The 13,509-nt window shown below is 35.8% G+C and overlaps 2 protein-coding genes across 2 annotated transcripts in view; both read left to right on the top strand.

The window, feature by feature from the left end:
• LOC117333971 (filaggrin-2-like) overlaps positions 1-4,013 on the top strand; it is a 34,669-nt gene extending 30,656 nt beyond the window's left edge. Inside the window, exons 4-5 of the mRNA XM_033893392.1 lie at positions 3,009-3,179; positions 3,868-4,013. Of these exons, the coding sequence (XP_033749283.1) occupies positions 3,009-3,179; positions 3,868-4,013 (317 nt within the window). The remainder of the gene's footprint in view (positions 1-3,008; positions 3,180-3,867) is intronic.
• On the top strand, positions 2,730-6,055 carry LOC117334922 (ATP-dependent DNA helicase RecQ-like). The gene is made up of 3 exons (XM_033894771.1): positions 2,730-3,179; positions 3,868-4,083; positions 4,498-6,055. Exons 2-3 carry the CDS (start codon positions 4,070-4,072, stop codon positions 5,303-5,305), a joined length of 822 nt encoding a protein of 273 aa, XP_033750662.1. The 5' UTR covers positions 2,730-3,179; positions 3,868-4,069; the 3' UTR covers positions 5,306-6,055.
• Positions 6,056-13,509: the final 7,454 nt, after the last annotated feature.

Here is a 13,509-nt window from a genome sequence, read left to right as displayed (position 1 = left end):
GTCAGTCGGATCCTGATTTATATAGAAAGCAGTCTGCTCGCGGTAATTTTGAAAAGTAGGCAACACTCCCAAGTTTACAATGGATTACGTCTTGGCGAAAAGGCGACGGACGATTCCTATCTAAACTTCCCTCCGGCAAAAATCTCACGAAAATTAAATTGTTGCTTTTCATCTCGTTAAATCTTTTGGTGCTGTAATGCTATTAAAGGGTAATGATGGTTCATCATTCCAGGAAGTTTGAGTGTGTCGTTTTGTTTGTTTTACTGAAAGAAAGTTAGAGTTAAGAAACTTGGCGACGTGTTTTCTGTAGGAGATAAAAAAAAAACATGTATCAATACATCATTAACTTCTTTACAAGGTAGAGTGTTAGTTAGTATTTGTCTTATCATTTATTCCAATTAATAGCTTAAATCTAGCTGTTAATCAACAATAATATATTTTGTTTCATTTATAATTGGGACCTTTTAGTCGCTCAGATTTGTTGTAATCCCAGAAAGAAATAAAACTAAACAACTAACTCGAAAACAACATGATTTCTCCAACATGATATCTCAAAATCATATCAAACTTGATGGAACATTCCATACTGTTATGATATTGCAAGTGGAATTTTAGTCAAATTGAACGAGATCCTTATTTCTTCATTAATTTTTTTTAAATCATCCGTTTGCTTCCTCGAATGGATATAAATCTTTACTTTTACAAAAATGAATGCTACGAATTTTTATACAAAATCAATGCAATCGAATTTTCCCGAACTGTTAATTGTTTATTTGTATAACAATATAGATTGTTTCTAACAGAAATAGAGTGAGTACAATTTATACATATTTCTATACTATATACATATATCGTTTTCATAGAATATAATGCTGTAATGTGTACGACTATCGGTGTGTAAATCACGTGTCAATGGAAAGATAAGTTTATACTTGTATTTTGCTTTGATCTGTTACATTGCATAATATTGTTTATTAAATAAACGAATAGTTGTTATCGTGTAAAATGTATTTGTCTGTTATCATTTAGTTCTTATTTTAGACCATGTTATCAATCACATATTTGGCCTACAGCTGGTGATACTCCGGTCAGTAAAATGTCAGTATGTCTCCGTATACACACGGGCACGGATAAGTCGAACCATCGGATAAGTCGAATATTTTGCTGGGTCTCGTCGACTTCGACTTATCAGAGTTTTGCTGTATCTTAAAGAAATAGTTTTTGATAAATTTATGTTATGTATGGCTGAATGATAGCATGTGAAATATATATTAACACCTCGATCTGCAAGATAATGTTTTTGTTTCCATTCTCTAAAAGTACGGGGAAATAATGTTGTTCATTATGTTAATAACCCATCTTTGAAGAGTTTCTTTATATTGGCTAATCTCTTGTTCAGTTATGTTAAAATCAAAAAACTATTTTCATAAATATTTATGAAAGCAAATTAAACCTGGCGATCATTTCATTCAATCAAATGAAAAACAACGAAACAAGATTAATAGTGGAGGCGAGAGATGGATTAACCATACCGCCTTAAACCAATAAACTTGTCCTTGCTATCAGAACATAAGAATCACTTTAAGTATTCTATTGCTGTACAATTGGCAATTAATATGTTTAAACAAAACTGGGCACGTTTTTCACCAGGAAATCGTGACCAAAGTTATACACTGGCTTTTCTGCGTTCACAATATGGAATATCTCAGAATAACCTCATTAGCGGTTCTGACTGACGCTTTCTGACACCACCTGTGGAGGAAACCTCACGCTGTCTATCTTGTCTATTCGAGGGTCAAACATCTGGCGAGAAAAAAAGAACGAGATTCGAGTTGGCATTTCTCAGATGTATGGTCACACATGCTAATTTGTATAGCTTGGTTGTAAAGTCGCACACCTGGCCCGAAAGAATGTATTTACACCTTTAATGAATGCTTATATACCTACCTTTAATGGAGTCTATTAAAATACAGGGCTTTTAGATAAATAACAAATGTCGGTCAAAAACAAAGGGTGTAGCTACGACAGTCACGTGATGACACAATTAATCCCTAGGGGCTGGCGTGACTTCTCATACACGAACTCCGGATAGAAGTTGTCTTTTGACTGAAGCTGTATGTATACGTAATATATATCCTCAAACATACACGGGGCTAAAGAGTATAGACCCTTAGAAAATATTGTTTTGCTTCAATTAAGTTTTCATATGGAAAACGGGTCGGCCTCTAAGTTTCTGTTGTTGTTCTTTTCAAAATTCATATCGGCGTTTCCTCTTGTGTCTTGTGTCTGTCCTTTCTTTTGTTTTCTCTTCAGGCAATTGTTATTGGATTTCTCTGTTTTGATGTACCTCTTGTCCTGTTTTGGTGTTTCGTGTTTTACTGGACATTATTTCATCTGTGTAATTGGACTAGACTCCTGTCTCTAGATATCAGAATTATAAATAAAATTGAGCGTTATGATTTTGGTCCCTAGGATATGTCTGATTCTCAAACTAGGGGGAGATAAGCTAGTATTAGAATCTTAACAAAAAAAGTAAGGGTCTGGTGGCCAGTCTACTGTGTAGTTAATAAGATTTATTTCGAGAAGTTACTCTCTAAGGTGAATGAGGTTCATGAATCAAGACAAACTTTGCTCTTACGAATAAAATATTTGTCTCCCATTTTAGCTACAAAGAAATTCCACTCAACCCTCGGGATGAAAATTTGAATTACCATGCCCATTCGGAACACCTCGGCCGATTCTCTACGGTCATCTAACCTCGGATGTATCACGGTATTTGATATGTATAAACGCCGTGCATTTGTGATGCGGTCGCCGTATCACTCATTATGGATGAGTCTCCGCTGTGCATATAGATCTCCAAAATGGCGTCGTTCGAACAGTGTTTAAGTATTTTCTCGATAATTGTCCTTTATTTAAAGAAAACAACATCACTTTGAAGGAGAAACAGATTGAAACGTTGCGAGCATTATACGATGATCATGACTGTGTATCGGTATTACCCACAGGCTACGGCAAAAGTGTGATATTTCAGCTGTTACCGTGGTTTTGTCAGCTGAAAATGGAGAAACGGAAACCAATGAGCGTGATAGTCGTGTCCCCGCTGAATTCCCTAATCCAGGACCAAGTCATTACAATGAGGAAGAAGGGATTTACTGCTTGCAGTTTGAACTTCACTGGTATGTGTCAGTTATATTGTATGCTTTATGTATTGTATGTTTGGATCCCCTCATGTCTGTTATAGATCTGGTCAAAGTTTGGAAAGAAATCGTTAACGTTGTAGGTTTAAATTTGTAACACCGGGGAATCGATCATACATCTTTAGATACATTTTACGATGTAAGTAAAAGCACATAATTAAGACAGCCAACCATAAAAAAATTTATAATAGTCATTTAAAACACAAAAACAGGTGCACGTGTGACTGTCATAATTGCTACTACAAATGTTTGAAATACATATCAGCCCTTTCATACACATGATACAGTGATAAGTTATGTCCCTGTGTCCAGTTTAGCCCCTCCCACTGATGGTCTGGCTTTGTTGGTTTGGCTAGCTATGCATCTCTGTAAAGTAGAATGCTTTAATTGTCAATTTCATTCGTATTTAAAAACAACCAAATTTAAAATGTCATGTACCAAAATGCAAGATGAATATTGAATAATACTCTTTCCCGTAACATGTATGGTACCTTTCATTTTTCATTGCTTTGACAATTGTTATCAGCTCACCAGTACTTTTTCCTTTTTCAAACTTACATAACCCAAACCAACTGAAACCACCAGTAGGCATATGCATGACATAACCTATTGTTCTGACTAGTGTGAAATCAGCCTGAATAACCCATCTCCGTTTCACATTTCACAGGTACTCATGGCTCAACTTATACAGATGCGGATTGCGAGAACGATGAGGAACAGGATCATGAATATGTTGAAATTGATGTTCCATTTGAGCAACTGGAGAGAGGAGACTTTTGCATAATTTATTGTCATCCAGAGTCGACTTCTTAGCTAGGTCTCAACTGTACCAAGAGATCATTTGTGCAGTAGTCATAGATGAAGTCCATATGGTTTCAGAATGGTATGTATAAATACACATTTGCAAAAAAAAAATTAAATCAGCATTAAGGGCAATGTTGCAAAATAAAATGAGGTAGAATTCATATTTTAGAGTATAATCAGTCCTTATTGAAAAAGAAATCAAGTTGCAATACCAGTCTTTGCCTTCAACAATATATTTTTAAGAAAATGGTAAATTTTGATAATTTGTATTATAATTAAAATTGTTATAATTTCATTGGTGTTGGATTGAATTAAAACTTTGCAGGGTTATTGATATCATCACATTAATGAATATCTAATCATAGCCCGTTTTTGGGAAATTTATCGACAAAGCATGCGCAGGAAAGAGGTGACAAACAATTACGAATTAATCTTGTTCTATATTTGTTAATGTCAACCGCAATTAATCTTTTTTTTCCTTTTTTTTTTGAAGGGGAGAAGAATTCCGTCCTGCATTCCAGAAGCTTGGGGAGTTAATGTGCATTCTAGAGAAAGCTTTGCATTTAATTCTCACAGCAACTGCTACACCGAAATCAATTGCAAGTCTATCTAAACAGCTGAATTTGAAAAATCCACCTGTTATCAGTGAGAATGTGGACCGTCCAAAGATATTTATAGACATTAGAACCAGATTGCCAAACTCTCATAAATTTGACAAATTTGATGACTTGATACAACCAGTGGCAACAGAATTGCTGGAAAAAGGAGTTCATTTTCCAGTAACCATAATGTATGTGGAAAGTTTGGAAGCATTGTCCTATTTTTATCAGTTTCTTTCGTGTAAACTTAAGGGTGCCAGCTATGATGGTGAGGAAATTCCACAGAATAGAATATATGCCCAATACCACAAAGATTATGCAGAGTCCATGAAGAAAATCACTATTCAAGAACTGACTAAAGAAACCCCTAAAGTCAGATTAGTTTTGGCAACTGTTGCACTGGGAATGGGGCTTAATGCTCCATGTGTTTCACGTATCATTCATTGCAGGCCCCCAACAACCCTGGAGAAATACCTACAAGAAATCGGTCGTGCTGGACGCGTTGGACAACCGTCAGTGGCAATTCTTTACTACAACAAAAATTATATTGCAAAAAACAGAATCGGTATGACGGAAGAAATGAGAAAGTTTTGTGAAAGTGAAACATGTTATAGAATTATTCTTGTGAATTACTTTGGATTTGAAAGTGTTGTTTTTTCAGGACCAAAGGAACATTTTTGCCCCATTTGTGGCAGAAAATGACTCGTCGTTACTGACTGTATATATGATTTCTCACGTCAAGTGTAATTTTAAGCAACTCGCTGCATCTAGTGACATACACATCATTCTTGTGGATTCTGTTGCTGTATAAAGTAGATTCTTAAGACAATTGTTCACAGGGATTATATTTAATGCCAGGTATAGTGACACTCTCACTATGTCATGATCACTTTTGCAGAGATTATTTCCTGTGAGAAACCATTCAATAACACTGTCACAATAACACCAGTTTCATTTGTTTGATCTGATGGATATAAACTGCCCGATCACCAATTGTTAGATCTGGAATCACTGAATTTTGTTTGTGGTCAAGATACTTCAGTTATTACACATTTCAATTTAAATTCACTTTAGATTCTTTTACTCTGTACAGTAGACATACCAAACAAATACCTGAATATCTTTTATGGGCAGGAAACATTGTTTATTCACCCCAATAGAGCTGAATTTACACATTGTTTGGAATGAACTTATTTTCATAAAATGATAATGTTTCAGTTGTGGCTAAACTTTTTTACTCAAATTTGGCTAAAGTTTTAACTTGGGGGCACCGGTAGGGGACATGTATTGGTCTAGCAATACTCACAGAATGCTTGTTTTATTTAGCTTGGTATTTACCCATGTATGACTAATTATTATGTAAAATCATTCTGTCATATTTATGTTTTGACATCTTGCAATTGCATGTCCTTTGAAAAGGGCAAGAATACAGAATCACTGGCAATCTGAAAATGGTGTTTGTTTTTTTTTTGTTTTTAAATAATTGATTATTAAAATTTATAATCAATCATTAACCTTTGTAATTGATTTAAAACAATTTTGAAACAATTTATATTAACTTATATTAAACACGCTTGTTGGCCTGGATGGAAGCGCACGAAAGGTCTTGCTGTGGGAGGAAACCATTATAGTACCTGAAGAAAACCCATGTGGTCGGACAGGTGACCTCATACCTTTCCACATCCGATAGGGGGAATCGAACCCCGGCCGCCTAGGTGAAAGGCAAGTGCATGTGTTACCAATGTGCCACCTGAACACCCCCCATTGGTTCAGCAGGATTAACTTATTGATTATAATCAATAATCATACCAACACTAATGATTGGTGAAACTCGCAGTGTGATATATATGGCTAACAACAATACAAAAGAATATGTGGACAGGAGACTCTTGTCTACTACCTGATACAGACGACTCAATTGCACCAATGCAACATCGTTACACAAAAGTTATTATAACTTAATAAGGAAAAATCAGACTATAGTTAAAATCTTTGTCACTTATTTATTGCTAATGAGTCCACATATGACAATTTATTTGATTACTGTGTATATAGTATCATTGGTGGCATTTGATAATGATTTCCTAGATCAACAGTATTCAGGCAGTTACATAATGCAAACAGTTGATATTTTGAACAATTAATTACTTTGAATTAATTGAATGATAATGAAATCCCTGTGAATATTTAGGATTCTTCATTGTCAAGCTATATGGAGCTATATATATGTGTGTATATATATACAGTTGTCGTGTTGAATTTATATTTCTAAACTATATATAGTTATATATAGCAGACATTTAACAAGGATCTACTTAAAATACATTTACATCTATATGAATTAAAATATTGCAATTAAAACAATTTATTATCAGAAAAGTTAAGTACATGTATTGAAATAGATACATTGAACAAGCTAAAGCGATGACTCTCAGATTCTCACTTGCTGGTACCTGTATATACATCTTACTTGGCATCAGATTGCACAAGATATATCAAGGAACTTTAAACTAGCAGGGATTCGACTGCGTCTGATACAAAAAGTAGTTTCTGTTGAAATTGGGGCATACGATGAAGTCAATTGTATTTATTTAATTGAACAAGTAATGAGGTGAGTATTTATATATATATTGATCAACATTTTCAAAGACAGAAACTATATACAGCTCCAAATATACTTTTTGAATAAAAACAACAAGATGCACATGGGCCTTAATGGTCACCTGAGGTGTTAAATGTCTTTGATTTTAGCATATTTAACCCCTATGACCTACAAATGAAGGTCAAGGTCGTTCATTTAAACAAATTTTGTAACACTACATCCTAGCATGCATTAGGGCCATCTGGACAACTTTGTTATTGAGAAGTTGTTCACACTTTCACAATGTGCCACACCACATTCATTACATCAAGAATTGAAACCGGAAGTCAGCAGTACTACTATAATATTAGTGTTACCAAAAATGAAACCTAGTGTGGCAGATCATATCATCCATCTTGCTATATATCAAGCTAGTCAATCGATATATATACTGTAATTCACACACACACACACATATATATATATGTCCAGTATGTAAACAAGATATATGGTAGAATACATAAAAGTGTTTCTTAGGGTCACACATAAGTAATGTGGATTCAACCAAATGTATATTATACATGTCATGTATTAATATTTATACCTTACAGGGTATTTGGTTCCCACCTACATCAATCAGGTGTTACAATAGTATATTTTTATACCGGTAATATATTCTCTTCACAGGCCTATGCTATACATTGATACAAAATACAGTTTGGTCATCTGTATGTGAAATGATCATTAATATGACACTATATGTACTATATGAATTTCAGCATATGCCGAGATTTATACAGAAACTAAATTACCTGGTTGGCGGGTAGATCCTCACCTACACCGAGTTCTTAGTAAATCACCAATATATATGCACACAGAAGCACAAATACATAAGACTAGTCATCTATATATACACATGTAAATGTGTTTTGATATATCAAGAATGTAACCTGTATGGGTGACGAGTGTGTCGCACGTACAACTGTTTTTTTTTGTTTTTTTTTATAGTATTCTCGCATACTTTTGTACCCACCTATAGGTTATATGTGGATATGGGCATTATTTGCAGATTACAATCTGGGTGTTGGGTATTTCCCACCTACACCATAGATATCCACTATAAACTGGCATATAAAAACATGTAAAAGTAAATTTAAAATATATACATGTAATAGGTACTAATACAATTGATTACAATCATGTAGACATCTCATAATTGTTGTGAAGGTAAGTAATTAATGAAACAATAGTTGCACTAGTACTGTTACACTGATCATGATGTATATTGGAAGGTATGCGGTTATAGTGAGTAAGCAATATGGTTGTAAGGGTGGCGGGTAGACCCACCTACACCTATCATAGTTTACTTATAAGTCACAGTCTTCCCTTGAACTCACACCTTCCATTCAAGAACTGACTAAAGAAACCCCTAAACATTCTCTTCACATATACAGATGTACAACTTATCAAACTTCATTGTCAGAGTTGTCATCAGCAGGAATAGAAATTCCTTTTCTCAGTCTTTCAACTTTCTTTTAGATAGTTTTCTTTTGTAGCCTTGGACTTTATCAAACAGTGAGCCCTCCGGTTTTCTTGTAGTCAAAGCATGCACGTCGTATTGGGCAAAACACTTTTCACGGGTGTTGTATCCATGGACGCAGCCATGTTTACCCCTCCCCCTCCCGGCACCCGGGAACTTGAAAGTAGTTCCAATATGGCGACGACCGTGATACATCCGAGGTTAGATGACCGTAGAGAATCGGCCGAGGTGTTCCGAATGTTACCATGCCCTGGCGGAGACTCGGTTTGAGATACCTTTGCAACAATCATAAGGTACATGGATGTGCAAATATATAGTACTTCGAGATTTCTCATCTTTTATCCATGTTTCTTTCTATCTCGGCGTGAATTCGACACTGTATAGTATGAGTTGATATGTTGGTATTTTGTACACATATGGTGAAATACTTTTAGAATCCAAACGACTATTTTATATACTGTTGACTATACTTTAAGTTAGAGAGGTGCAGGGAGTGCAAGAAAGGAGAGGTTTACTTCACCGTAGTTAACGTTAATTAAGACAAAGTTAAAAAGTCATGCGAGGACCATAGTTACCTATCGTGAATAAGAACTTTTGGCGTTAATGTATATGATGTACTTAATATATACAAAGGTAAGCTAATAATCTAGGAACGAAAATATGAAATTGTATCGTGATAGAAACGACAAACAGGAGTCGGACGAATTAATGATATAATTACAACTGTAGGAAAACCATATATGACAATTCAGTTAAACAAATGAATGTGTTTCATCCAGTATATTAATCTGTCAAATCTGCCCGATTTTCTTCTGTCGGAAAACTGCATATATATGTTCTCGTGTCCCTCTATCTCGGATCTTTTGATATATCGCCATGTTTCTTTTTCAATGTCCCGGATGATATGCGACACGACTTCTGATTGGTCGTATATAACTAAAACCAACCGTTGTCTGCATCATATTAACAACCAATAATGTCATCTTTCCACCTATTGCTTTACATCATATTTAAAATTGACATACATGACTGACGTTGCATGAGACGGAAACTTTTCACGCGCTTTCCCCTTGAAGGGAGACTTTGAAATAAAGTCCGTAGCATACAGCTAGTGTAAAAAGGAATTGATCACGAATCAGTTCAAGCCTTTTCCCCTTTCGCACTGTTCTTGTCTTTAAAAGAGTCGTTAAACCAAACTGGGGAAATTGTTATCATATATGACAACACGTGTTTATTACGTCATACAATATCACTACGGAGGCATGCCCGCTGAATTTGAAAACGGAATAATGCGGTCGTGATGGGACAATACGTCAGCATCCTGTCATGTTTGTGTTGTTGGGGATATACTCTTATAGTTGCATGAGAACCCAAATACATGTATGATTTTTAGGTCGGCTACACTGTAAAAGGGTACGAATCGTCTTCCTCCAGATATATATGTCGTGTCAGCTTGGTGATACAAAGCTTACATAATATCAGACGATGGCCTACATGCGCACATTCCGACAACCAGAAGGCTTCCTGCATGGCGGACAGTACGTCTAACAACCTATATTTGTGATTTCGAAAATTATTTTTTTTCACCAAGTTTATTTTATTACATTAAGATAAGTGATACAATAAGGTAATATATGGGGATAACTAAAGGCACGATCTTTTCTACAACTTCTCGTCCAAACGAGAGTCAAGTGTGACTTGCCTTTTTATCTATATATCTATATACATGTCCATCTCACTTTCGTATTCATACTAGTTTCGGTTAATAGTACTAAAACGTGAAACGGAACTCTTTCTAGGTTACTATAGTTACACCGCAACGCAAGTGTAAATACGTAGACATCTTAACAGAGTAAATTGCGTTCATTGTGGCTATGAACGCTAACCTCTCTGCTACTACCGACAGCCATATCATGCTGGATAACCAACTTAATACCAATAAAAAAAACTACCCAACCACTCAATGACATATGTATATCTGAAAAGGTAGGATGGACGTTCAAAGACAGTTATTCCCCTCAGCTGGCATTTATATTGTTATATATATAGCAAAGAAAACATTACAGTCTCATTGTCAAGAGATTTTCGATATTTCGTCAATTAAAGTTCCCGTTGATCATTTGGTGTTAAATGCCGCTCACAATAAATCACATGTTTTGTTTGCTATGATGATGAGAGTACACCAAATAAATCATAAAGATGACCGTGTTTAAGGCAATTCTATAACAGAAATATGATACAACCTTCCACTATAAAACATGTGCGAGCTAGCGTAAAGGAAACACACAAATTTACAAACGTATATATTGTTATGTAAATCTCCATTTCTATAATAACATCATATTTTGTGTTGAAGACTGTTATATGAATAAGTTTACAGTCTGGAATTTTAAAATGGTAATTAATTTTACCTTGTGTCTAACACGTCATAATTAATAAACACAGCATATTAATATACATTTTTATACAGTTTTCTATTGCTCAAAAGTACAAATTACGTCACGTTTTCAAAATAAAGTTATCAATTATCTTTTCTTTTTATAATTAATTATTGGCAAAACGCTTAATGGACAACTTTATACAAAAGGGACAATAGTGTAAATTTGCTCTAATGACATGCAGATCTGTATCGCGATGAAAAATCATTTATTTATTCAAATTCAAAATGCAAGGGTGCTTCCCTCTTGTTTGATAATTGCATTCACAAGAATTCTTTGTAAATATGAATTGGCTAAATACTACCAATTGATGGATGTATAAAGGACCACCAATATCTGTACTCTGTCGGGGAAGTAAAGAACCACCAATACCGGTACGCTGTCTGGGAAGTAAAGGACCACCAATATCTGTACTCTGTCGGGGAAGTAAAGAACCACCAATACCGGTACACAGTCTGGGAAGTAAAGGACAACCAATATCTGTACACAGTCTGGGAAGTAAAGAACCACCAATATCTGTACACTGTCTGGGAAGTAAAGGACCACCAATATCGGTACGCTGTCTGGGAAGTAAAGGACCACCAATATAGGTTCCCTGTCTGGTAAGTAAAGGACCATCAATATAGGTACGCTGTCTGGGAAGTAAAGGACCACCAATATCTGTACACTGTCTGGGAAGTAAAGGACCACCAATATCTGTACACTGTCTGGGAAGTAAAGGACCACCAATATCTGTACACTGTCTGGTAAGTAAAGGACCACCAATATCTGTACACTGTCTGGTAAGTAAAGGACCACCAATATCTGTACACTGTCTGGGAAGTAAAGGAACACCAATATTTGTACACTGTCTGGGAATTAAAGGACCACCAATATCGGTTCGCTGTCTGGGAAGTAAAGGACCACCAATATCTGTACACTGTCTGGGAAGTAAAGGACCACCAATACCGGTTCGCTGTCTGGGAAGTAAAGGACCACCAATATCTGTACTCTGTCTGGGAAGTAAAGGACCACCAATATCTGTACACTGTCTGGGAAGTAAAGGGCCACCAATATCTGTACCCTGTCTGGGAAGTAAAGAACCACCAATATCTGTACACTGTCTGGGAAGTAAAGGGCCACCAATATCTGTACACTGTCTGGGAAGTAAAGGACCACCAATATCTGTACACTGTCTGGGAAGTAAAGGGCCACCAATATCTGTACGCTGTCTGGGAAGTAAAGGACCACCAATATAGGTACCCTGTCTGGTAAGTAAAGGACCACCAATATCGGTACGCTGTCTGGTAAGTAAAGGACCACCAATATCTGTACCCTGTCTTGGAAGTAAAGGACCACCAATATCTGTACACTGTCTGGGAAGTAAAGGACCACCAATATAGGTACGCTGTCTGGTAAGTAAAGAACCACCAATATATGTACACTGTCTGGGAAGTAAAGGACCACCAACCTCAACTGATATTTGGATGAAAAATACACATAATTTCTAATTTTAATTTTCTGATCTTAAACATGCAATTTCCGCTAGAAATTCAGGAAATGACCACTTTTTCAATACCTGTTTATGCTAAAATAAATTTGAAAATGTTTACTGATCCGATTCGTCAGAAGAAATCGGTAACTTTTTCCAAACGGAAGTATTCCCAGATGTCAATGATGCATGACGACGATACATGTGGGCTTTTCCTTGGTTTCCTTACAACGGCAGGCTATCATGAAATACAAATATAGCAGCTAGTGCTCGTGTAAATCGAGGCAATGAGAAAGTCGAAACGACATGCTTCCCAGATTAAAGAATGAGAAAGAAGTAACAACAGTGCAAATTGCCAACATGCCGGTAAAAGAAATATCCCCATAAAACCTTTGAAACTCAAACAGAGCTCAGAATGCAATGACATTTTCAAAGCTAGATTTGGACAAGGATGTCCGTTATTAGAAATGTTCCCAACGGGAGTTTCCGTTTTGGGATCGTTTGATATTTTGACATGCAATACAGTGATCGATTAAAGTGGGTTTCACACGGCCGGTACTCGAAAGTGCATTGTATTTCATCTTTTTACGGCAAACAATGACAGCGGCGTGAATCTATAAGTATATTGATTTTTCTCCATTCTTGTCTTATTTTCAAAACGTTTATTTAAATATTTGGTCATTAAACGACGATAATCTTTACAGCTCTTTCACATGTCAGTTCCCGAACCAGTGACCCAGTGACAACAATATCAAATGTAGCCTCTTCCACAATGTCAGCGAATAAAAACCAGTCTGTAGTACATAGAGAATTATGCAACCCGTATTTGACAAATTATTGATCGAAACACTGTTTATAAAACTTCAAGGATCATTG

Source organism: Pecten maximus, chromosome 9, assembly GCF_902652985.1.
Source record: "Pecten maximus chromosome 9, xPecMax1.1, whole genome shotgun sequence".
Taxonomy (NCBI): Eukaryota; Metazoa; Mollusca; class Bivalvia; order Pectinida; family Pectinidae; genus Pecten; species Pecten maximus.
Note: the sequence above shows the minus strand (reverse complement) of the source record. Positions and strands in the feature narration are given on the sequence as shown.